This window comes from Pyrus communis, chromosome 9 (genome assembly GCF_963583255.1).
Source record: "Pyrus communis chromosome 9, drPyrComm1.1, whole genome shotgun sequence".
Taxonomy (NCBI): Eukaryota; Viridiplantae; Streptophyta; class Magnoliopsida; order Rosales; family Rosaceae; genus Pyrus; species Pyrus communis.
Genome location: NC_084811.1, coordinates 24,566,987 through 24,594,120, shown reverse-complemented (window position 1 = coordinate 24,594,120; position 27,134 = coordinate 24,566,987). Strand labels below are relative to the sequence as shown.

Sequence of the window (27,134 nt, the reverse complement as noted above, 5' to 3'; positions counted from 1 at the left end):
ATATTGAAGTATATATTCCTCTTTTAGTGAAAATTTACAATCTATAAACCATACTGAATTTTGACAAAACCAAAATTCGTGGTTTCCAAATTTTATGTTCACTAATTTTCCCCATAATCCTCCAAAATTTTCAGGTTCGTCCATTAGACGAGGCAGAATTCCTTTCAAGTTGCAAAATTCTGAGGTTTTCATGTCAAACCCATTGTTTTGACTCGTAAAAACTGTATTTCAACTAGTAAAAATCGTATTTTAACATACGAAATCATAGGAATTGCAAAACAAGAAACATGATAGATTACAAATTACCAAATGTTTTGATTGATAAGCTACAGTAAGAGAAATCAAAGCTCAAATATGTGTGATGATTTGAAGATAAGTCTTAGATGCATATCGAAAGGATTTTGTTTTAAATTATACAAATCGATTTAGATAACTTGTTCATGTTCTAGGGTTTTGTTGACAAAGCACCATAAACATGCATGAATACTCTCATTTGATTTTAATTTTAACCTAGAATTCGACACTTAGAAAATTTTCAACATCAGTCTCTAACAAGGTTTAAAGTCTCGTTACTCCAACATATATATAGCATGAAAATCAAAATTGAAAATGCCAACGAGGGTTGACTGAGTTGGTAAGGATCATTTTCTTCGCTAGACCAAGGCCTAGGTTCGAGTCCTGCTCCCTGCAATCCCTCTTGGTGGACGATCTATAAAAATCAAAAAGGGGCTAAAACCCCTCTCTAATTTCTCAAAAAGACTTATGGTATACACTAGCCCTAGGATGGAATAGCCTCCCCTCCCCCTAAAGTTTTTTCAATCAAAAAACAAAATCAAAATCAAAATCAAAATTGAAAATAGATTTGATTCTGAAACCCCAAGCACATCCACAAAAAATTATTGATTTTTTTTTTTTAACTCGAAGTAGTTACCAAACAAGATTTTATTTTTCGAATTTAAATAAAATGAAAACTAGAACCAAAAGCTAAAAACTGAAAACGAAATGGTTATTAAACGATTCTTAATTAAAATTATAATCACTCAAGGAAAGAATGCATGAAATATAAGTGAAAATACAAATAAACTGCAAATACCAATACTGCATTTACATTTTCATGATATCCCGTTTTAAGAGTATTTGCAATGAAATACATTCACATTTTCGAAAGATTTTTCAATCACTTTTGCTTCACTGACAAAAAAGATATGTAAATTTAAATAATTATTTACATTTTTCAGTCACGATTAGAGAGTTTTCCGACCAACTCTAATGATATATTTTATATGCATCATATAATAGCAATAGCATACTGCATAAACTGCAGAGCATTTCAGTTTTCTAGCAAACTAGCAATGATTTTTGTCTTTATAAATTAGGGTTTTACACACCCCTCTTTACTGCTTACATATTCTTGTTAATTTTTTTTTTTCTATTAAACTTCTTCAATTCATTCGATAAGACGATTAGAAGTTAAGAGGGGTGTGTAAGAAGTAAAACCTGGGGTGAGAAGTAAAACACATGGCATATAATGATCACCCTTTACCTAATATAAAGCTACATGCATGGGGACGGAGAACCATTTGGGATCTACCAAGTTGGTGGCAAAGTTCCAGATATTCCCCCCAGTTCTTTTTAAAGCAACAATATACACTTTTAAATTTATCTTACTGACAAAACCAACATATTTTAAAAATTAACAACGTTAACAATATTAACATGCTGCATGCTAGAATAATTTGAATCCCCATACACACCTTTGAAAATTGACACGATAAATCGATCGAAAATATAAAACGAATGTTTGTTGTTTCCCCTAACTTCATCAAAAATTATTTTAGAGACTTCAAGATACAATTTGACCAAGAAACCCCTACATAATTAATAATAGATCTAAAAAGTTGATTAAAATTGTGTACCATTCTTCCGCACAAATTCGAACTCTGTAATCTGTAATTTAAATAAATTTACTTGTAAAATATTAACTATGTCAAAAACTAAAAGTACTTAAAATTTAGAAAATACTTACAAGATTTGTGTATTACATGAGCATTATTTTGTATCCACCCACATGTTTTGTATTCAAAGTGGGGACCTTGGTCCTTACATGAAGAATACATGTCTTGTAATGGACCACACATTCTGGCAACCGTTGACTCCTGCAAATTTATAGAGCCGATTTCTTGGACCGAATAATTTCTTAGTGATGCCACCTTAGTTAATGCAGAGTATAATTAAAAATTATATATTATTGAACCTTGATGATCTCACTCCAGGAGATTTGGGTTTAATTTGAGAGGAGAGGAGAAATGCCAAGGAGACCCATTAAAAAGTGAATTTTTTTATAGATTTTTTGTCACCTCATGTTTTTGGTATACTGTTTTATAATGTTAGAATAAAAATTAATGTTAAACTGTGAGGTGCCAGATAGTTCATGGAGATCACCAATGTGAGATAGTCCCCTTAGCATTTCTCTTTGATAAGAATACGAAAAACGAGGGAATGGATACAACACATATGATATATCTCCGAAAATTTTAGGACCGCCTCAAATTTTTAATTTAATCATTGTAGCCGATGAAATTTGTTGAACACTTTCAACATGACTGTATAGTAGTGAACACACTATTTAGTTAGCTTAACTAAATTTAAATCTACTTTTATCACTATCTTTATAAACGAGACACTTACTTTTGTATTTGTAGGACACTTCAAATGCGAACGTAGCTAAAACTACCATACGTTTGCTACTACAAAATTATAAGAATCTACCTATTTTTAGGGTTTAGGAAATATTCGCTGCTAAATAATAAAACAAAGGGAATTTGACATATAAAACGAAAAGGGAACTATAATTAGAACACAAAAGAAGGTAAATAAAAAGTGATTTAATATGAAAGGAAATGCTACGAAAAGTCGGCGAAAGGTCTGACATATCAGACAAAAAATGAATTTGCCCAAGATATTACTAGTTGGCCTGCAATTTGAAGCATTTAAAATCCCAGAAACCAAACACCAGTCTCTCTCATCACCAATCATCTTTCTCTCCCTCTCTCTCTCTCCCCTTCTCTTTAGGGAGCTTATTAAAAGTACAGCAATCAAACAAAGCATGCATGATCATCTGGCACATTAAAGTTACATAAAATATTCAAAGAAATGCAACTATAAATATTATATAGGCTTTTTGGCTAAAATGATCTTTGATATTTGTACAATACATCACTTTGGTCTATGAGATTGAAAATCAATAGAAATGATCCCTGAGATTGTCCACCATCCATTATTTTGGTCATTCCGTTAAAAACTCCATTAAGTGTCCTGGAGCTCTTGGCCAGAAGTTTAGGCAATTTTCAAAGCTTCGTAACTCAATCGTTTCTTTATCAAATTCGAGCCATAATATATCAAAATGAAGATAGGAAAGTGTAGAATAAGATTATAACTATTTGGAAGCCACAATGGTTGCCGGAGATGACCAGAAAATAGCCTGAAAAGTGATTGATCCGCGAGAAAAGTGGAAAACTCGGCGGAAACTGGGTAAACTTTAAACGTTCATAACTTCTTCAATACTCAATGAAATCGAGTGATTCAAAAACGAAAATCGTACTTCGCAACGAGACAAATATAATGGTATCTTTATTGATAGCCACTTCTCCGTGATTTGGCCGAAAAATGACTCAAAAGTGGCTAACTCGAGACCAAAATAGCCACTTTCGAGCCATTTTCCGGCCAAACCACAATGATTTAGCGATCAATAAAGGTACCATTCTCTTCATCTCGTCTAGAAGTATGATTTTCATATTTGAATTACTCAATTTCGTTGAGTATTGAAGAAGTTATGAACGTTTAAAGTTTACTCAGTTTCCAGCGAGTTTTCCAATTTTCCCGCGGACTAGTCACCTTTCAGGCTATTTTTCCGGCCATCTCTAGCAACCACTGGGGCTTCCAAATAGTTATAATCTTGTTCTACACTTTCCTATCTTCATTTTGATATATTATGGATCGAATTTGGTTAAGAAATGATTGAGTTACGAAGCTTTGAAAATTGCCCAAACTTTCGGCCAAGAGCTCCAGGACATTTAGCGGAGTTTTTAACGGAAGACAATCTCATGGACCATTTTGACTAAAAAAACCTATTATATATTAGCCAACTTCCAAGCAGCCAACCAGATCAAAGCCAACAAAACTAAATGAATGAGTTGTTTTTTAATGAATATATATATTTGCAGGAATTAAGTGTAGTATAACAAAAACGGGATGACAGATTTTGTAGGGACTGTGTTTACCGTATAGGATCCTATATTAGAGAGTGAAAACTCAAGAAAATATAAATGGTGAGTTCACGATTTCTAGGTTAGTACTTAACTCAACTCTATTATAAAAATTTATTTGGATCCAGTTGTCTTATTTCTAAATCCAACTAAAACATTTTCTCTACTAAACTTTCAAGTTTGCCCTTAAATAAATAAGAATAAGATAATAAACATCGGTGTTTTTATCTCTACACCCAATAACTCAAAACCTAGCACACCACTACACTCTTCCATTATTTCCGGTAAAAACCACCCAAGTGAAAGCAAGATCATCACCGACCATGGGCTCCAAAATTTTCAATTGGGATTATTTATTGAAATTTTAGGAGTAAATTATTAAGATCATATCCAGTTATATATCCCAAATCCAAGTCGTGTAAAAGCAATTTCATCCACGGCACAATTTGGAGAGCCCAACAAAGAAAATAAGCAGAAGCTGCAAATCAAAAGCACTTTTGTAAAGGAGAAGCTGTGGGAAGTTGTACCTCCAGTGAAAAAGCTCTCGTGGAGAAAAGCAGCAGATACAGCACTGGAGCAGCTGTTACTGCTTGGAAAAAAAAAAACATTATATGATCATATGTTACTTTGGGCACCTTCAACTTCTTATCAGACATCATATTTTCCATCTCCAGAAACTATGAATTGGTGATACCATTTGGTCTGTTTGTTGGGTGCCTCTTGACTAATGTTTTGAATGAGACATTGCAAGAAGTGGTTCCCAGGTCCGAGGAGAGTGCCAATGGGATAGTAGTTTGTTTCGCCAGAAATAATGGAGGGGTGGAGTAGTGTTCTAGGTTTTGGGTCATTGGGTGTAGAGATAGAAACATCGATTGTTATTTTCTTATTTATTTATTTAAGGTTAAACTTAGAAGTTTAGTGGATAAAACTTTTTAGTTGGATGTAAAGATAAAGATAATTGGGTCCAAATAAAATTTTCCCTTTATTATAGTTAACGATAACTCTGCTAAGAAGCTGCTCTTATAAGTTATATAAAAAGTAGCAATTTCCCAAGGCATATGTCATTAACAGGAGAAAAATTAATGTGTCACCAATTCAATCACAGTCATTTAGTACTACGGTCTAATATAATTCTTTTTCACTTGTAAATAAGAGGTTTTAGGTTCGATTATCGCCAAAAGATAATTTGATCCACATTATTGCTAACCCATTATGAGGCTTAGTGATATTTATCTTCACTTTATTATAGATAATATCGTTTGTTAAAAAATAAATAAATAAAAATAAAAAACTATGTGGAATAAGGCCACGTCTCCAAACTCTGGGGTTCTGGCCTGCCCTTAAACGGGAGGTTGATATCAGAAACGGCATGCGAGGACCAGGGCCCACGAGATTAAACGTTTTCTTTCCTAAAGTGGGCCCTAACAGTGGGGCCCACAAGGCCAATCGGGTGTGCATACACTCTCTGCATATCTGCATATGTTTTTACCTTTCCCCCTTTTACCTTGGTGAATTCGAGCAAATAGAGGAAAAACAGGAGTGAACATTGGAACATCAGAAGCATATGGGTGACGCAATCGGGTTTCTGACACGTGGCATCTGATACTGTAGCACTGTAAACTTAACTGTAGTGTGGAGTGATGGTGGTGGTGGACCTAGTGGACGGTGGTGGCGTGGTTTTTCAGATATGGGGGCGGGACCATCAACCGTAGGTTCTTGCAGAGGGAAGTTGTAAGAGAAGAACCCTACAACTAGGGGCCATGACCCTGAACTTGCCAAGGAATTTGAGGAAGATGGGACATGGGTTGTGAAAGGGACTCTGTCAACTTGCCTTTCAGAGAGGATATGGTATTTGCAAAATCTTTGCAATGGTGCAGCAGCAGCAGCAGCAGGCGTTACACAACCACAAGTAGCCGATGCACGAATTAGGTATCAACTGTTTTAATAATTGTTATGCTATAAAGTTGGAACCTATCTATATATAGATTACACATGTGTTTTTACTGTTAATAAGATATTGACATGTGTAAGTCAAGAACTCGAGAAGACAGGAATGCCCTCTCTAATGCTGAGCGAGAAATTAGTACACTCCTAGTTAAGGAATAACTAGAGGTGTCTGATATGTAGGCGGAATGTGATAGCAAAAATCCGCCGTCTTCAGTCTTAACAAATTTGTATCTACAAAACAATCACCACCTTTGATCAAAGACCAATGCCTCACACGCCCACGAGGTTGAGGTGTTTGGTCATGAATCCGATGCTTAAGTTAGTTTCTCTAAAAAAGAGTGAGTGTCTAGGACTTGTATGCGTAACAAAAAACTTACTAAAATTTGGTGGAGATGGAGGTATTTATAGGAAGGAGTCCCCGGCCATATTTTTAGGGCTTTGCCTTACACATATGGAGTTGATCTTCAATTGATAATGTATTAAAGATAGAATTTAGTAATTAATCCTATCTTTAATGTCTTTGACTTTTCCATGCCACGAGTGGGGAGCTTTGAGTAGTCATCATCAGCTGCTTAGGCCTTCAAGGATACTGAACTGTGCATGAAAGTATTTGAGAGCATTGCCAACTTAATGAGGGCGGTCTTGTCTATCTTGAGAAAAAAAATTCACAAGTCGTCTTCTGAATTTTTGGGATTATTTTTTGCTCCACACCACCTTGCTAATCTAGGAGTTGGGTTTAACTGTTTTTTATTTTCCTGCTCTTTGCATTAGATCCCTATTGAAAGATGATTTACTAGGTGTTTTAAGCTGAAAGAATACAAAAAACACTATGAATCTTTAAACCTTACAAAGATTACTAAATCTTGATATTGATAGCAGCTGGTTAGGCAAGATTTGATGATCACCATAACAATTCTATCTATTTGGCCTTAATACATTTGTGTAAATGGCCACCACAATAAAGGAATGAGATCGACATTGAGATGTACAACGGCATCACTCACCAAATCAATGATCGAATTTGTCTTCGCGCATGCCAAATGAAAACAACACATCCCATGTTCTTCAAAGTCTTAAACAGAACAGAAAATGTCACACTCATGATTGTGATGAATTATCATCAATCAATAATAAAATGACACGTAATCAAGTGGGTCTCATAAAGTTTCTCTCTATGACTAAAGTATAATGAGGTTTATGTTTGACATAAAAAGTTAAAAATGAACAAATCAAGTGCTTTTCAAAAAAGCATTTCCATTTTTCGTTTAATTTTATTGATGTGTTTCTAATATTAACGCGTTTATTTAAAAACTTATGACTGTAAAGATGAGACCAATTACGCGTATAAGTTGATTGTGATTGTTGATGTGTTGTGCCAGCATAGAACAACCCATATAACACATACATGCAATCATTTTTTTAAGTTAATAATACCTAGCATATAATGATGTAAGGTCGTGGATGGTTATGACTTATATATCAATGACTTTCACATCATGGAAGAAAGATTTCACTTTCAAGATAGATAGACGATCTTCAGAAGTTTGAAGTTTGAACACTCAAATGACCTTTTTCTTTGATCCCTGCCTAACTTTTAAAGGCCTGTCTATCTATATCTCAACACATTATCCACAATTAGTATGTACACGTTTTTTTTATCGGACATGCATGCCATTGCCCCCTCTCTAAGTTCACCGATTTTAGGAGAGTAAGGGCAAGAGCATGTAAATTGTCTTCTGAAAGGTGATACTTTTGTGTAACTCCATCCGTTTGGCTTAGGAAATAGTGATTACTGTTTAGAAATATAATTTTTTTTTTTTTTTGGCTTGTAAGTGTGTTTAAGTGTGGCCACTTAGTATTACGGTCTAGTGGTATTCCTCTTCCCTTGTAAGTAAGAAGTCTTGGGTTCGATTCTCGCCAAAGATGAATTTGAACCATTTTATTGCTAGCTCATTGTGAGGCTTAGCCTACCTCATTCTCCTTTTAGTGTAGATAATATCGTTTGTTAAAAAAAATGTATTTAAATGTAAACTTTGTAAGTCTATTATTTGAAAATAAAATCCAGTGTATAACTCCAAAAATTTAATTTCAAATACAAAGCTATTAGATATGAGTTTGTGTAAGCTGAGCCCAAAGTTTTAGGATTTGGACCTTCCATTATTGGAATGAGTTTGTGGTCTGTGGCACTGGCTCTATTGACTACAGGCTCGGGCAAGATAAGCCATTGTCTTACCTATTGGACCTGTCCTATAAAGTAGGTCCAAGTCTCCAACATGTTATCCCGTCTCTTGGGTTTCCACAATTCTTCTTCTCCCCAAAATAAACTAGGAGAATGAGAGGGTCTGAACAAACAGTGAATTGAAGGAAGACTATACTCATTAGAACAATTCACCACTTGCGAATTCTCGTAATTCTTGAATTTGAATGTTGTTTTGGGCCTGCTTTTAGGCTTTAGTTCGTTTTTGTAATGTGAATTTTGTTCGCACGGTTTGGTTCATTTGTTTGGAGTAGTGGATATTCACTTTCTTCGGGTTCGGATCTAACTCAAGTTACGCCCCTATTTAGTATCAACATACCCAAATTACAGACAAAATATTCAATATTTGTAATGAGCATGTAGGTCAAGTAGTTAAAAGTGCTTTACTCTTGCAGCCAAGATTCTATGTTAGAATTTCTCTTCTCCGATATTCATTATTCGTAATGAGCTTGTAAATTAAGTAGTTAATAGTGTCTACCCTTACACCGAAGATCCCGTGTTCAAATTGCCCCTCGTCAATATCGCTGGTATAATAAAGTAAAGGTCATTGTTTAAAGAAAATGAGAAGGCCTTTTAGATTTATTCCGCCTTTTGAAGGGAAATCATGAGGTTTGATTGAGTGTGAATGTGTATGATATGATTAATATAGTTGGGCAAGGTCATGGTAATATTGGGAGATCCAATTTCCAATGATGTTGATCTCTTGTTTCCTCACTTCTTTAAGCCATTCTGGATCTTCACTGTTTTTGAACCTCAAATCTACATGGTGAGCACCTGCCAACAACCAATACCACAAATATACATGTTAACACTATACATTAATTCTCCTTAATTTTTTTATAATTTCATATTTCTATTTGTAGATATAAACCTTCTTTTGCAACAATGGCTACTATGCTCTTGGATATATTCTTCAGCACCCTGAAGAAAAAAAAAAACATAAAAATATTAAAAAAATAAACATGTAAAACCGTCCATTAAAACTTTAACAGACACTCTGATCACGTCATTCGTATGTACGACGCATCTTAAAATTGCGTGAGAATGACCTTAATAGAGTGATTCTACTTAAGTTTCTCTTTAACGTAGTGAAAACAGAGAAACAAAAAGATATTTAAATACCCTCCACCACTCCAAGGGTCTCTTAAGCCATTAAAGAAGATAATATTGCTTCCATATCTTTTTAAAACCCTCTCAATATCCTGCCACAAATTAAAACACAAAAATAAAATTAAATAAAAAGAAGAAGAAACTATAGAAAATTGTTTAGAAATGATAGAAAATATGGATACTCACATGGCCGCCGAACTCAGTGGTGATCCATAGGGGCCTCGGTTCAATGCCAAAATTCCTCATGCATGAAGCGGCTCTGTATTTGTATTTCCATTCGGAAGCTGGGAATATGCTCTCCTCGGTGTTTCCGCTTATTGGCATTATCATTTCTGTGCAAGCCTGCACCAAATTTGTTTTAGCTAAACTCGGTAACACGAGAAAGACTTGGGTGTCACTGTAGATATATACACATGTTCTTAAATGACGAGGGGCTGGAAGAGTTGATTCGAACGGCAAATTCGGGCTATCTGCCTACGTTGAGTAGTGTTTTTTGGGTTCTCGGTGTTCGATTTAGGCTTATGATATTTAGAAAACAACGAGACGAATTGAACTCGTCGCTTTGCAACGATATAAGGTGGATTTTAGCATTTTGACGATATTTGAAGGATTAAAAAACAATTTAAGTTTAAAGGATGTTTTCAAAAAAATTGTAATTTCTTGTTTTATTTGCTTTTGCATCTATGGTTTTCGTAAGACTATCTGTATAAACAACTTTAGCACACGTCACATCAGAAGTGCTATAAAAACACTTTGATACATCTCTGAAGTGTATACAAAAAATTTCTCAACAACGCGTGATATGAATGTGGTCATCTTATCAAATTTCTGCACATTATAATGCTGACAACGACGATCATGATGGTGTTGATAAGAGTAAACTTTGGGTTAAACTCAAACTGTATTTTTTTGGTTGGAAACTCGTGAAATTAACCAAAAAGGTTAAAAGTAAAACAAGGTTTTCACTCCTTAGGCTCCAAAGGGATAATGATTACTTATATCAATAATGATATTATGGTTCAATTTTTTATTATGAGACCATGTTTTCCTTGGATACTCCCCACCATGTTCTCTCGTAATGGGTGAAGATCTTTTGATTCCAACTCACGAAAGTGTTTTCCCTTTTTTTTAATGGGCTCATAAATGATTCTTTTAGACTATCAATCACTCGCATTCATTGAATTGAAATCCGGATACGATCTCACAGCTTGAAGTCGACGGTTTAAGAAATTTTGTATCACTCATTTTAAATTTTACAACTCTTATTTGTTCATTCTACTTACCCACCTCTCACAAACTAAGAATCTGAATTCCTCGCTCCGTCTCTTGAATAATTCAGATTACTTGATCCGTCATCCCATGATTGCGAGATCTAGTGAGAATTTGAATTCACAATCATAGTGTGGTTGTGTGGTAAATATAGATTTTATATTTCATAAATAGTTTTACTGTTCTGAATAACATTTACATTAATTAGTATGATTAGTTTTTTTTTTGTTTTTTTTATAAGATGTATGATTAGTTTAAGATCATATACATGATTTTGTTTTTGTTTTATTTTTTATTATTATTTTATGATTAATTTACGATGATATACGTAATTTCATTTCATTTTATTTTATTTTACAAAAAGATATTTTAAGCCACCCAATTTAGGAAAAGATATACATGGCATTTGAATTATTCATTCATGTGTATTCTTTTTCTTTGTAATTAAGCTCTAATTTTTATTTTGGAATTTAGAGAAAAAGGAGGAATGTTCCCCTACCTGCCAATACCATCCTCCAAGGTCGTGAGGATCAGAGTCATCATCAAGATCGAAACACGTGGCCGTCCCACTGTAATTATAGTATACAGAAGCTGCACCGTACAACTTCTTAAATGTATCGTTTCCAGTCGTTGGATCATCTATCGCCGCACACATCTGCACCACTAGGTTAAATCAAAACTACAAATATACCCTTCTCCAATGAAAAAGTCATTTCCGAACATTCATTTTCCTCGAATGCGAATTTTTATTAATTTCTAATATTTAGATTTTAAAGTGCTACTGTACTTCCATATTGTCTTATTTTTCTACTCATTTTTAAATAAAAAATTTAATGGCAAGTTTATTCTTGTACAAAATTACATAGAAGAACATAAGCAAAATATTAAAAAAGTGTTTTTGTTTGGGAACAGAAGTGATGTAGGTGGGCACACCCCTTCCTGTATCTTTTCGGCACACCACCGTTCTCACAGTCCAACTCACAACCAAGCGAAAGACCCAATATTTGAGTTGCTTCTTTTTTTGGTGCTTGCAACTCATATCACATCGAATAGTGAACTGAACTTCGATTGAGCAAAGATATTATGCAATTTTTGAATTTAAGAAATTATTGCTCATAAGATGCAAATAGTGAGAAAAGTAGAACAAATTAAAACTCTTTGGTTTGTCGGCATTAGAAGGAATACCAACTTATGCACTCTTCAGATGGGTTTTCTGATTTGGTCGACAAAATTGACGAAAAAGACAAAGAGATAAGAGCTTAATAAAACATAAAAAGCTTACTAAAGTTGATCTTCGTAGAGCAAAAGGTTAATTGTACCTGGTTTAATTGTTCTCTTTTTACATATAGCTAGGAGTGGAAATATTGGTTAGGTGGGGAAATAATACGATAATAAGATGGACTTAGTAGCACTTTTAAATTAAAAATCAATGCAAATAAATCAGAATATGCAGATAGAGAAAAATGTTTGCGTGAAAAGTCATTTCACAATACAAAAAGAAATATATTTTGTGAGTATTTGTTTTACCTGTTTGACTGGAAATGCTGGCATGGGACTTAGGAAATTGGAGGGAGTAGGATAATCAGTCATTGCTGTGTAAGTGAAGGCGGTACGAAGCCAACCTTCAAGATCATCTGCACTAATATAATTCCTGAAATATAAAAGAAAAGAAAATTTTAATGAATATGTAGGGTTTTTTTTCATAAATATTTATTTATACCTTTGTTAATTTAATATTATGGGTCATACTTGCATATTTTAAATGAATTTCGGAGCAGTTCGAGCCCTCCAGGTTCATCTGCTGTGCTTTCGATCTGTTCCCATGAGCCCTTGATCACTTTATAGCAATTTTCACTCTCACTCTAAAATTATTAATACACAATTCGAACAATAAAATAATTATTCAGGAAAGTTTCTTAAAGTAAATTATGATGCATGAGCTTTGCAGGCTGTAATTACAAATCTGGAATATGCTAATTAACATCTCTTTCTCTTAGAGTAGGATTCTTTCCTTTCTTTTTTCCTCCTTCCTTCCCCCATTCCTATTTAAACGGTCACGGCTATACCACGTCAACATCTTATATTAATTTTTTTATAGAAAGAGAAATACAAAATAAAAAATGTGAGAGGAGAGGATGGAAAGAGAAGATGAGAGAATCTTGATCCCTTTCTCTAAACACATACATTAATTGTATTTTTTTTTCCTTTTTTGTTGGAACACACATTGTAGCTTGAATGCTTGATTAGTACGAAATCTCCTAAATTAAAAAATATTCTCTTACCAGACCACGTTAATAATTCTGACTTACGAACTAACACATGACAGATTTCGAAAACTAAACTTTTAAAGTATCAATTTAGGATAATTAAGAAATATAGCATTTCGAGCCCTCTCCGGACCTCTCGAGCAAATGCTCAAACTCCCTTGAGATCCCTTGAACAATGCTCAAACCCCTCAAAATAACATATTAAACGTTGAAAAGAAGAAAAAAAACTAATGAAAAGGATTTGAAAACTTTGAGTTTTAATGATAAGGACAAAATAAAAGTTAAAGTGAATAGTACCATATTTGACTTTTTAGTGTAAAAATATGATTTTTCGTTAAAGTAAATAATACTGTGGGTTTTTCGTTATGTGACATCCCACATCGCCCAGGGGAGTGATCCTTAAATGTATATTTCCATCGCTACCTAGCACGAGGCATTTTGGAAGCTCACTGGCTTCGGTTCCGTAGGAACTCCGAAGTTAAGCGAGAAGGGGGCTAGAGTAATCCCATGATGGGTGATCCACTGGGAAGTTGCTCGTAAGTTCCCAAAAACAAAACCGTGAGGGAATGGTAAACCCAAAACGGACAATATCGTGCTACGGTAGAGTCGGGCCCGGGAAGTGGTTCTGCCCCGGGCCAGGATGTGACAACTGGTATCAGAGCCTAACCCTGGTCGCGTGTGTGTCGACGAGGACGTCGGGCCCCTAAGGGGGGTGGATTATGACATCCCACATCGCCCAGGGGAGTGATCCTTAAATGTATATTCTCATCCCTACCTAGCACAAGGCCTTTTGGGAGCTCACTGGCTTCGGGTTCCATAGGAACTCCGAAGTTAAGCGAGAAGGGGGCTAGAGCAATCTCATGATAGGTGACCTACTAAGAAGTTGCTCTTGAGTTCCCAAAAACAAAACCGTGAGGGAATGGTAAGCCCAAAGCAGACAATATCGTGCTATGGTAGAGTCGGGCCCGAAAAATAATTCTGCCCCGGGTCAAGATGTGACACGTTAAAACTCCCTTGAAAAAATGGACTAAAAGTTTTAACATGTCTCTAAACTCGACTACTTTTCTGAATTTACCTATGTATATGTTTATGTTGAGAGAGAGAGAGAGAGAGAGAGAGAGAGAGAGAGAGAGAGAGAGAGAGAGAGAGGACCCTAAAGTCTTGAGTGACGATGTTGCTGAAGCTGTACGGAGATGTAATATTCTCAAAATTGAGGATGGGAGCCGATGATGCCAAGGCTCCAATTGTAACGTGCGGATACTTCAACCTAAACCATGCTGCCAGCACTGCATTTTTAATTAACAACTTCGATTAAATTTGACACTCACTGTTAAGGATTTGGATCATCTGCTGAGCTAATGGAGAGGATCTTCATGATCCATCGTCATGGGCCATTGGATTTTTATCTAACGGTTACAAACAGAAGAGTCTCTTTAAAGTTATAATAATTGTAGCCGTTGAATAAAAATTCAATGACCTACGATGATAGATCAAAAGTATCATCTCCATTAGCGCAGGAGAGGATCCAAATCCCACTATTAACTCCCTAATCCCATGCCAGCTGTTTAATCAACTGCAAATCATACATATTAGGAAAAAAGGATTATTTAATTATTGACATACTTCCTCCATAGGAACCTCCGAAGACCACCACAGGAGAGTCAGTTGCTGATAAATTTTTCTTCAAATCAATGATTAAGGAAGCATAATCTGCCAGTGCCTGTGTTGAACTCAAATATCCAAGTGTGGTTGCATTACTATAAGCTACCTCCTTGTTTCCCCCATAGGGTATAGACTTCCCATAGAATCTATGCTGCAATGCAATGTGGTCATCTCAAATTATATCCAATAACTAAAATATGTTATCTTGTCAGACGATATGACTTGCTATGTGATTAAATTCTTATTCAAAAATATTGATTAAAGGAACTGTATTTATAGTCTGACAACAAAATATATTAGATATCTAGAAAATGAGTCTTATATCTTCTTTTATTTTCCAATACATAGGATAAATATATCAAATTTTGGACTTCAGATACAAGGAGACAAACGATCTTAACCAACTGAATTTAAAAGAGGATTATCTCTTTAAAATCTAAATTTGGAAACAAAATCCTACCTCAATGAAAACGATGAGGGCTTTGAAGTGGGGAGCTGTCTCATACAAAAAGCCAGTGTTTTGTGCAAACCAGTCTATATTTCCTTCATTTCCTGTGTAAACAAAGATCGGAGCATTGCTCTTGGCTCCTCCCCAATGCGTGTCGTTGATCAAATACCTTTGTTGGAAGGTTTGGTAGCTTTTGGGGTAGAAATTGAAATGGTCAAGTATTTGGGTGAAGTATCTGGTTCTGTAAATTTGGTTTTTTTCAGAAGAAGAAAGTGATGAGAGCTTTTCAGGGGAAACGAGAGAAGATGGAAACCTAGCAGGAAGTGTGGTTCTGGCAAAGGAAGTGGAAGGAGACAGCAGCAAACAGAAGAAAGAAAACCAGAGAAATATTGAGGATTCTTTGAGTTTTGTTATCTTCATGTTTATGGCAGACAGATTTGGAATTTTAACAAGTAGGAGAAGCTTTGGCAACTTCGAGAGAGAGAGATAGAGACAGAGAGATAAGTGTGTGGAGAAGCTTTGGCAACTTCGAGAGAGAGAAATGTCCAAAGTCTGCAGCTTTCTAAACAATAGTGCCAACCGCCAGAGAGCGTGGGCTGTCATGGATAAAAATCATGGAATGTTGATTAACTTTTTGTAGTGTTGGAATATGGACTACTTTTTGCTAGAAAAAAAATTGAGAAATAAGACCCGAAGATAAAAGAAGAATAGAGAGGGTTGGGCACAGAGAGGTTACGAACGTGTAATTCTAAATGTTTGATTTTTGTGGGGGTGGGTTTGGATTAGAATTAGCATTCTCATCCTTTCTCTTTTTATTTTTTTCATCTTCTTCTTTTACATTCTTTATTTTATCTTTTGTTTTTGTAAAAATTAATATAAAATGATAACGTGATTTAACCGTGACCTTTTAAATAGGACAGAAAATAACAAGAGTGAAAAAATAGAGAAAATCCTACTCATTGGATTGGTGTCGAGGTGCTGGTACTTTTCAATGTCTTTTCTCAAACACTATGCATTAGGTAAGCTATGAAGACATTTATCATCTATTTGTATTATTTATCTGATAAATATAGGGTTTATAAATATATGTGGATCTCATCTATATTAGAGAAATGGTATAAATAAATGGTAAGATTGAAGTTGTTTTATAACTCTTCATGTTAGTAAGAGTAATATGGTAACTAAATAAAGTTCTCTGAGTTTTAATAAAAAAAATTGTTATTGACATTTCAAAAATCTCATTTCGGACTCCAAACTTTCTATAATTAGATAGAAGAATGCACTTGTGAGAAGCGTTGAATAAGATTTTTGAAATGCTAATAACAATTTCTTTTAATAATAATAATATGATAAAATGACCAATAAATTAAAACCTTAACATCTTTGGAAATTGATGTTCAATATATAATTGAAAAGATCGTATATCAGATGTTAAATTAGCAGATTTTGGTTGTTTAGTTTGTAAGTTACGAAGAATCGAATACTCAACCGATCATATATATAAAGTTTGCACGTACTTTATTTAATAGTTTGAACTAATCGAGTTGAGCTTATTCGGTGTTCGATTTGGTTCTATTGAATAGTTTTTGGTAGAAATGAGACCCCGGCCTACAACAAAATGTAAATGTGGAATGGTGGGTAGAGAAGTTACTAACTTGTAATTCAGGGAGTGATAGGTTTGTTTCACCTGCTACTGTTAAGTCCTTTGAATTTTGATTTATATGGATGTTTTTAGACTTTGAGTTGGTGTAGATATGTTTGGTGGAGGTAGATTGTCTGCCCTCCTATTTTCATACTCTCTTCATACCCTTCTGTTTGTGTGGTCACGGTTAAGCCACGTCAACATTTTATATTCCTATTATTTTTTGTTTTATTATTTCTATAAAAAATTAATATAAAATGTTAACGTGGCTTAACCGTGACCACACATCATAGAAGGGTATGAGAAGAGTATGGATATGGGAGGGCAGACAATCCATCGGTTGGGTTGTTGTCTAGATTTTAATTTCCTCATCAGAAATCACACATAACACATAATCCTAGGTATACTTGTCCTTCACCTTCAATGCATATATTTCCCTCCTCTGTCTTGTCAGAAAATAAACTTCACTAAAGATCCGGAAAAATTACAATTTGTGATAGATGGACTAAGTCTAAACAAAACATAAAACCCTAATCAAAGAAGAGCTACAACATAAGATACAATGTAGCCCACACAAACTTAAGCTGTAGGCAGCAAAAACAAACAATAAAAGAAACTCTAAACTCAAGCAGTAGAACCCAAACGGCCACCGCCACAGCTCATCCTCAAGGGAAGACAACACCCCAAATTTAAAATAACACCCACACCAAAAAAGATCCGAAGAAGGTATGTTCAACACTCTGATATCTAATTCATGATTATGAGTTGGAAAAGAGGAGAGGAAGGAAAAGAAGTTATATACCGACATATTAGCGAAACTTTAAGCCATTATCCTTTGATAATTCAATCATTGACTAAAGATTTCACGGTCACGAAACTTTTTATATATGGAGACAAAGAAACCACATAGGATAGTGGGATGTAGCTGGTTTGCATCTCTTTTCCCCTCATGAAGGTAAACCAAAGTCCCATTTTGGGGGGGGGGGGGGGGGGGAGGGATAATGACTTACATGAAACAGATTTATTGTCACGTAGCATTTTTTTGTCTAATAACGCATTGTTATGTGTATGTTTTTCTTTATATAATAATATTTTATTGAATTGAAACGTTATGTAATGGTGAATCTATTTTATATAAGTTATTTTCGTTTGAAGGAGAAACATAGCGACAGCTTAGGTCTCCTACTCTAGAAAGAGAAACATTTTGAAGCAAGAAAAATGTTAGACAATACACGACAGACAAGTCTATGTAGTTGGTATTGGTATGCAAAATCCAATTGATTTGAAGGTCTACATAATATTATATGCAGTACGAGTAGCCTTTTAGCATTAGACTGTAGCTGCAGAAAAATAGAATGCAGCTCTGTTTTTAACCAACACCACGGTTTGTTCCATAAAGGATAACTAGTTTAAATCATGTTTGTTTGCCGTCAATTGATTTTATCTTGAATTCTGACACAACTATAAGAGCAAGTTGTTTACGTATTAGGATCAAGATTTCTAACAATTTTCTTTTTAATTTTATTGGTTTAGCTAGTAAATTTTTCATTCACTCTGAATTATAGTAGTGAGGTCTGGCAATTTCTGACACGATCCGATAACCCGACACGACACGACACGAAATTAACAGGTGTTTGGGTCGACACGATAACGAATCGGGTCGCTATCGGGTAACCCGATAAGCACCTGTTAAGATAACGGGTTGGTTCGGGTATACATGTGGATAACACAATACACGATAAACAGAATATTATTTTTATAATTTTATAACCCTAAAAAAATACTGTAATAATTATATACATTAATTTTACAATTTTATACCCCTAAAAATTATAATAAATATATATATATATATTAAATTAACTATAAAATTTATAATAATTATAATAATTATATATACTATAATAATTATACCCCCAAAATATTAAGTCTATCTATAATAATTATATATATATTAAATTTTATAAAAACTATAATAATTATTAATTAATAATTTAATATGCAAGATGCAAGATGCATTGCATGATTTTGCATCCATTGAAATTTGATGTGATTTCTTTCCATTCAAATTTCAATAATCAATTTCTTGCCTTTGCCAACTTGCCACCCTTTTTGAAAAAAAAAATGGAGGGAAAATGAAAATGTTAAGAAAAGTTGAAAATAAAACAAAAAAGTGGGGGAATTAGGGAAAGATGTTGGAGGGAAAAGTGAAAATGATAAGAAAAAGTTGAAAATGAAACAAAAAAGAGAGGGAAAAATGAAAATTAATAGAAGTGGTGAGAAATTTTTTTTTTTTTTTTAAGTTATTAACTTTTTATCACACACATGACGTCATGACATATCTCACTATTTTTATAATGACACACGTGACACGTGATGTATGTACTATTCCGTGAACCAGTCAATTATAATTTATACATACAAAATAAATAGATTTAAATCTACTTAATAAATATATATATATACACACACACACACGGAACTTGATTGATGGCATACGAATTCTCCAAAACTAATTTCAACGATCCCAACCGTCAAACTTGTTTGTATATGCTTTGAGATCACATCAACAAAAAATCATAAAAAATAAACATTCAGAGATCAAGTAAAGGGACAAAGCTTTTCAACGGTTATAAACGAAAAATCACGATTTAACGGTTATTTTAACTCCGATTTTGATGATTTTTTATAACTACACTCCTTGACCCTATATGAATACAATGAATGAATTCGATCTTCAATTTAAAATATTTACACAAGTGGATACCACAAAATCTTATGTTATACTTAATGAAAGTATAAATAAACTCTAAGTGTTAGTCAATCTATCGTTTTACGAATTCTCCCAAACTAATTTCAACGATCCAAACCGTCAAAATTGTTTTTATATGCTTGGAGATCACATCAGCAAAAAATCACAAAAAAAAAACATTCAGAGATCAAGTAACGGGACAAAGCTTTTCAACGGTTATAAACGAAAAATCACGATTTAACGGTTATTTTAACTCCGATTTTGATGATTTTTTATAACTACACTCATTGACCCTATGTGAATACAATGAATGAATTCGATCTTCAATTTAAAATATTTACACAAGTGGATACCACAAAATCTTATGTTATACTTAATGAAAGTATAAATAAACTCTAAGTGTTAGTCAATCTATCGTTTTACGAATTCTTCAAAACTAATTTCAACGATCCAAACCGTCAAAATTGTTTGTATATGCTTGGAGATCATATCAGCAAAAAATCACAAAAAAAAAACCATTCAAAGATCAAGTAACGGGACAAAGCTTTTCAACGGTTATAAACAAAAAATCACGATTTAACGGTTATTTTAACTCCGATTTTGATGATTTTTTATAACTACACTCCTTGACCCTATATGAATACAATGAATGAATTCGATCTTCAATTTAAAATATTTACACAAGTGGATACCACAAAATCTTATGTTATACTTAATAAAAGTATAAATAAACTCTAAGTGTTAGTCAATCTATCCTTTTACGAATTCTCCAAAACTAGTTTCAACGATCCAAACCTTCAAAATTGTTTGTATATGCTTGGAGATCACATCAGCAAAAAATCACAAAAAAAAAAAACATTCAGAGATCAAGTAACGGGACAAAACTTTTCAATGGTTATAAACGAAAAATCACGATTTAACGGTTATTTTAACTCCGATTTTGATGATTTTTTATAACTACACTCCTTGACCCTATATGAATACAATGAATGAATTCGATCTTCAATTTAAAATATTTACACAAGTGGATACTACAAAATCTTATGTTATACTTAATGAAAGTATAAATAAACTCTAAGTGTTAGTCAATCTATCGTTTTACGAATTCTCCAAAACTAATTTCAACGATCCAAACCGTCAAAATTGTTTGTATATGCTTGGATTTTTGAGTGTAGATATAGTACTTGAACGAGAAATGTTTTAATGTTTTGAAGTAATATTTATGTGGCAATGTGTGGTATGTGCAAATTTTTAAAAAATATATTTTTTCTTAACGGGTCATAACGGGTCGGGTCACTTTACCCGTTGGGTAAAGTGACACGACCTGTTAAGGACCCGTTAAGATAACGGGTGTGACACGACACGACCCGTTAAGATAACAGGTGTTACACGAAAACGACACGAATACGATAGACACGACCCGTTTGCCAGGCCTAGTAGTGACAGATTGGAGCATTTTTCTAAAAATGATTTTGTTGAATTATACTGTTATGGTGGCTGAAGATTAGGAAAGAGGATCCTCTCTTGAGCTCAGAATGAGGATCCTCCTGACCACGAAATCCGGACCGTTCAATTTTAATCTAACAATTTTAAACATGAGGTCCCCTAAAAAGTTATAATAATTGTAACTGTTGAATTAAAATTGAACGGTTTGGATTTCGTGATCAGAAGGATCTCTATCCTATGCTTAGGAGAGGATCCTCTTTTAAAGATTAGAACGATACAACGAGACAATGAGTGGGTTGCTTTATTTAGACATGGTTGGAATAATTTTCAATCAAGAAAAGGTTATTTCTTTTTAAAATTAGGTTTCGTAGTATAATTTCTTATTAAGTCTTTATTAACTTATTTACTTTCCGTGACAATCAGATGTATGAACACAATATTGGGCTACATCCCAGTCAAAGGCCAACTGTACATCTGCCCTTGGTTGAGGGTTAGCCTAAGGTTGATATATGCCTATTTTATACGAGAAACGTAAAGAAGATTATTTCAAAAGTGAGATTTTTCACTATTTTATATTTTTTGCATAATATTTTATAATATTGATACGAGAATTGTGCAAATAACATGAGATGATGAAGAGTTTATGGATAGTCTTATTTTAAGAGAGTTTCCTTAGCATTTTTTTTTTTTCTCTCTCTCTCTCTCTATATATATTAAGAGGTGGATAAGTTGGTTAACCCTTATAATAATTTGGTTTGAATTTTTCTTTGACGATAATTGAATTGAAGAGCTCTTACATCCAACTAAAGAGTAAAGAGTAGTACCACTAAACTATAGTACTAAATGACAAAGTTGTCATGTCCCTTGACTTTTGATCTTGTGATACTTTTTCGTGTTGAATCCCTATTCAATTAGTCTATCACCTACGGTAATGCTTTAATAATTTAACTAGAATGAACTAAAATGAACAGAAAGCGACACCAATTGTTGAATTGATACAACTTAAAATGTGGACGACATATTCAAAGTATAAATAACATCTATCAAATTTTGAAAATATAATTATAAATTGGTGATTTATATAGCCGACTCATTTGATGGAACAAAACTTTTTTTATTTTTGTTGACTATTTTAGCCATTGTGACCATGCAGATAATTTTCCCATACCCCTTTGGTCTCTCAACTCACATACAATGACGGAGCCACTTGAGGAACGGGCTTATCTTGAAGTTTCTTCACTTTGTAGCTTCTGTTTGAATACTCTGCATTCTTTGATTTATGTGTTTTTGCTCTCAGCTAGCTTTATTATATTTCTTTAACTGACAAAAAAAAAAAAAAAAAAGGTTTTACAATAGTACTATTATGAAAGCAAAGCCTTATACCAATTAGCCTTCCTTAGTTAGTTCATCATTTTGCATGATATATGGAATAGATGAGGAATTTATCTTGAAAGACAATTTTCATAGCTACAATTTTAAACTATGGTTATTTTTGTTCAATTTCAATGTAGAAACTTACAAAGAAGTTCGGTGTTTATAATATAATTATCTCAAATTTATTTTTTTTCATGATTCCGTTATACTCTTGTCATTAAAATTTTGCATTGGAGTATATAAAAAAAAAAGAACTTGTTTTCTCATTGGTTTTATTTATTTTTCACCATTAGATTGAATAAATCGAGTAAAAATAGCTACTATGATTAAATAAGATGAGTAAAAAGCTAAAAAAGAGTGTGCTTATCATTTTTGTAAAAAAGAAGTTTTTCTCTATGAACCCAAAGCTTAGAGCATCTTCAAAGGAGATGTCAAAAGATAAATGTCAAATATTAATTTAATGGCTTACATGACAATATCAGACTTTTTTCTTTTTCCAACCGATATGTTTTTTTTGTTATAAATGGTATTTGTAAGACCAATTTTAAAGATAAATCAATTAAAATAAATTTCAAGATATATAATTTATGCATTAATGGGACTCACACAATCAAATAATTAAAAATTATTAGGTAAATTACAAAATACTACTTCAGTTATGAGTCGCATAACAATCTCATACCTTATATTTTAAACATTGCAATGGCATACCTTATCTATGAATTTGTTGCAATGTCATACCTCCGTCACATTTTTTGTTAATTTTTCTGTTAAATGTTGACTTGGCATGATAATGACCTGAGAAGGATCTGAGCTTGTCAGCCCAAAACTGGGCTTGTGGTTTCTTGTGAAATCGAGGTAGATTCGAGCCTCCCATGCTCAAATCCAAACATCAGGATGAAGGGCAAGTGATTCGTGGTCCTAGTCTCGTCTAATCTGACGAGGAATTGACGGATTTTCATCGAAAAACCATGAGGTGGTGGTGGAGTCCATTTATGTTGTTGTACAGAGAAAATGAGAGGTTAAAGTTAGTTACCGTTATGAATAAAGTAATAATACCCCCAAACTTAGCTTTTTGCTTGTCCTCAAGCAAATCAAAACTTAAAAACAAATATAAAAACTAACAAACTAGAAACTTAAACAAACATTAATTAAGACAATTTTCACCTTCAAGTTAGCATCCATAGAAAACGTTAAAAATTAGAACATATTTTCAAAAGTTCCAACTAATCCCACCACAGAGTCTAAGCCATTTAGAATCAATTAGAAAATAATTCATGAACTTTCTTTGGTGTAAAGGAGAACCAACATAGTTAAGGAGACTCGACTAAAACCCCTACCTTTCGTCCTCTTTAACACTTCACACATAATAACTTGATATATTTTTTATTTTTTTTATTGCTTTTTTTTTTCTCCTCTTTTTTTTTTCTTTTTTTTTCTCCTCTTTTTTTTTTCTTTTTTTTTTCCTTCTAGTAACAATAATGGTCATGCAATGCCAATTCCCTTAAGCTTTCAATCCAACCCATGTAACGACTTTTAGGTCAATGACTCCCAAACCACAAAGGCTTTAGGGCACTAGGTGTAGAAATACCCCTTAGGACTTACTAACTCGAGTTGGAAAGGCTACAAAACCAACTAACCACTTTGCCCCATAGCAAGACTCTACCGTTTGACGCGAGAATCACTGTTGATCAGGCAAGACTGACCCAGTTACTAAGCAAAGACTCGGGTGGAACAATTATTACTTTATAACGCATAGTAAACTTTACTTTACTAAGAACAAAAATTAAAATACACTTAGACTAAAAGTAAGTGTTCAATCTCACTCCCCACAAACCATGTTGGTTCACGTGTAAATTTTCAAAGTATAACTCATGAATTAGTGTCTAAGAAACGATAAATAGAAAAGACTCTACTGTGAGATTAATCTTCACCATGTCCATTTGTTCTAACATTTAAAATAAACTATGGATATTAACTTAAAAAGAATGAAAATTTTTACGGACTCAAAAATTAAAAATCTAAAAATTCTTATTTCCCACCCCCAAACTTAAATCACACTTTGTCCTCAAGGTGTGGGAAATAAAATAAAAATAAAACAAAACAAATTAGGCCGATAAAAATAAACAATAGCTAATATTATGATAGAAACGGACAATAAAAGACAATTAAAAACAAAAAATAAAATAAAACAAAACAGAAAATAAAACAAAAAGAGGGAAAAGAATGCACCTGGGGAGGATTCCAAGTCGCGACATGGTGCAAGAAACAGAGGCCCTGGAAAAACAATGAAAAAGAAAGCACTAAAGTGCAGCGCGCTAGTATGGAACCCGTGACCTGCTGGAACAACATAAGTTGCTGAGCCTTTTCACACGGACCACACGTGCTGATGGGAACCCTAACAATCCTATACAATTTTACCAATTACTTACGAATTTCTATTAGATTTTTCTAATACATATTTTCGTCATGATGTTCAAGCGAAAACGTATATTTAACATGCAACTCGTATGTGATGTTAAGATCAAATATAAATGTGCAAGACTCATTAAACTTTATGAAAACCCTTTGAAAAACCATGCAACCCTTAAGAGCGTGATGTTCGCCTTACGTGAACTTACAATTACTAATCACTAGAAGCCCTTCACAATTTCAGGATGATGTTCTAACAGAAAAATTGCATCAAATTACTTGTCTAAAAACCCTAATGGTCGCGAATCACTAAGACAATTAGATAATTTAATCGCGGTAATTAATAATTCAAAGCAAGCAAGCATCCATTCATAAGCAAATTAATAAAACTACATATTCATGTTAGGGCTCATGGCTTCGCCCTAGCAAACAGAAATTAGTTACGAACAACTATAAAACAAAAGGAATTTTATTGAAATAGAAAAAGGATAGAAAACACCTTGAAATACAAATCGTGAAAGCCTAGTTAAGTTCTCCAAATTAATGCCTCCCTATTTCTCTAATGGCTAAATAGGTTTCCTATTTGAACTAAATTTTGAACTTCTCAGAAAATCAGACTTTTGACCAACCAAATCAACTCCGATTTGGTCCCAAAATGTCTCTTTTTAAAGCTTGAGACGTCCTTAACAAATCCTCAAAGGAATGTTCCTCAAAATATGTCATCTTGACCTTCAAAATACCCAAAACATCCAAAAACATAAATCTGGGAAAGCTGCGTACTGGGTCTTTATTTCATCACCACAGTCAAACGACTTGGTAGAAAAATATGGAATTATAACATAATTATAATGAAAGACTCACGAACATCCTCAAATTAGAATCACTCCAAAATTCATCCGTTTGATTACTCTTTGCTCCAGAGGAAGTCGAATATCCTACATTGAAAATATATAACAAAATATCAAAATTCTACCAAAATAACCAATAAACTATAACTAAGAATATGTAAAAATATATAGTATAATATGAACTCATCAGTGGTGGTGGAGTCCATCTATGTTGTTATACAAAGAAAATAAGAGGTTAAAGAAAATGTGGAGTTGAGCGTTGAGAGAGAAAAGAAGAGAGAGCGACACGTTTGTGGTGATGGTATGTTGGTGGCCGTTCTCTGGGCTCGACTTCTATGTGAACACAGAGTAGAAAATATGGTAAGCGCTGGAGGAGAATGGAGAGTTTGAGGGGGGAAAGAAAGAGATTGGGATGAGAAGGCCCACAAATTTATTTTTTAATAATTAATATTAATTGTTAAACAAATAAAAAATAATTTATTATTAATTAATTATTTTTTTATTTCAAATTAGAAAAAGATTGGGTCTCGCTCATGCCATGTCAACATTTAATAGAAAAGTTGACGGATGTATGACATTGCAACAATTTTATAGATAAGGTATGACATTGCAATGTTTAAAACACGAGGCATGAGATTGTTATGCGACTCATAGTTGAGGTAGTGTTTTTGTAATTTACCAAAAATTATTTGACATCACATTTTCTCATATGAAAACTCATATGTCAATCCACATACGATTGACATATTGGTTGGATCATGCTACTATCTTCAAATTTGATTACATGACAGTTTACTTAGAATTTGACATCTCATTTGAAGATGGTCTTAAAAATCCAAAAATCTACCCAATTTTCGCTAAATACACTTAAAATTTTGAAAACAATTGTTGTTTAATCCCTCACATGAAAGCATCCCAAATCCACGAGCAAAAGCCACAACCACACGATTGGTCAGGACAATAAACCCCAATAGAAAAGCCAAATCATCGCCGCCCAATAATTGCTCACCGCGCTTTTAGTCTCACTTGATCTTGGCCTCACACAATCATTCTCGCCTTCCTCTTTCTCCCCTTTACCTTTTTAGACAAAGTCCCCTATACAAACTTAGGCCGTAGGCAACAAAACAAACAATAAAAGAAACTCTAAACTCAAGCAGTAGAACTCAAACTGTTGTCGCCACCGCTCATCCCCAAGGGAAGCCAGCACCCCAAATTTAAAATAACACCCACACCAAAAACTAGATCCGAAGAAGGTATGTTCAACACTCTGATATATAATTCAAGATTATGAGTTGGAAAAGAGGAGAGGGAGCAAAGGAGAGGAAGGAAAAGAAGGTATATTCTGACATATTTTATATAGAGGAACTTTAAGCCGTTATCTTTTGGTAATTCAATCATTGACCAAAGATTTCACGGTCATGAGACTTCTTATATA

At 33.7% G+C, this 27,134-nt stretch overlaps 1 protein-coding gene across 1 annotated transcript; it reads right to left on the bottom strand.

Moving 5' to 3' along the window:
* Positions 1 to 8,877: 8,877 nt before the first annotated feature.
* On the bottom strand, positions 8,878 to 15,697 carry LOC137745230 (uncharacterized). The gene is made up of 10 exons (XM_068485146.1): positions 15,238 to 15,697; positions 14,739 to 14,928; positions 14,268 to 14,401; positions 12,598 to 12,710; positions 12,376 to 12,499; positions 11,348 to 11,503; positions 9,766 to 9,921; positions 9,592 to 9,671; positions 9,341 to 9,390; positions 8,878 to 9,243 (listed from the first exon to the last, which is right to left on the bottom strand). The coding sequence occupies exons 1-10, from the start codon at positions 15,643 to 15,645 to the stop codon at positions 9,110 to 9,112; spliced, it is 1,545 nt and encodes a 514-aa protein (XP_068341247.1). The 5' UTR covers positions 15,646 to 15,697; the 3' UTR covers positions 8,878 to 9,109.
* Positions 15,698 to 27,134: the final 11,437 nt, after the last annotated feature.

Coding starts and splice junctions, on each gene's coding strand:
- LOC137745230 (XM_068485146.1), bottom strand. CDS start 15,645: ATGAAGATAACAAAACTCAAAGAATCCTCAATATTTCTCTGGTTTTCT. Junction 14,402..14,738: donor CGGAGGTTCCTATGGAGGAA/GTATGTCAATAA, acceptor TTAAAAATGCAG/TGCTGGCAGCATGGTTTAGG. Junction 9,672..9,765: donor CCACTGAGTTCGGCGGCCAT/GTGAGTATCCAT, acceptor AATTTGTGGCAG/GATATTGAGAGGGTTTTAAA.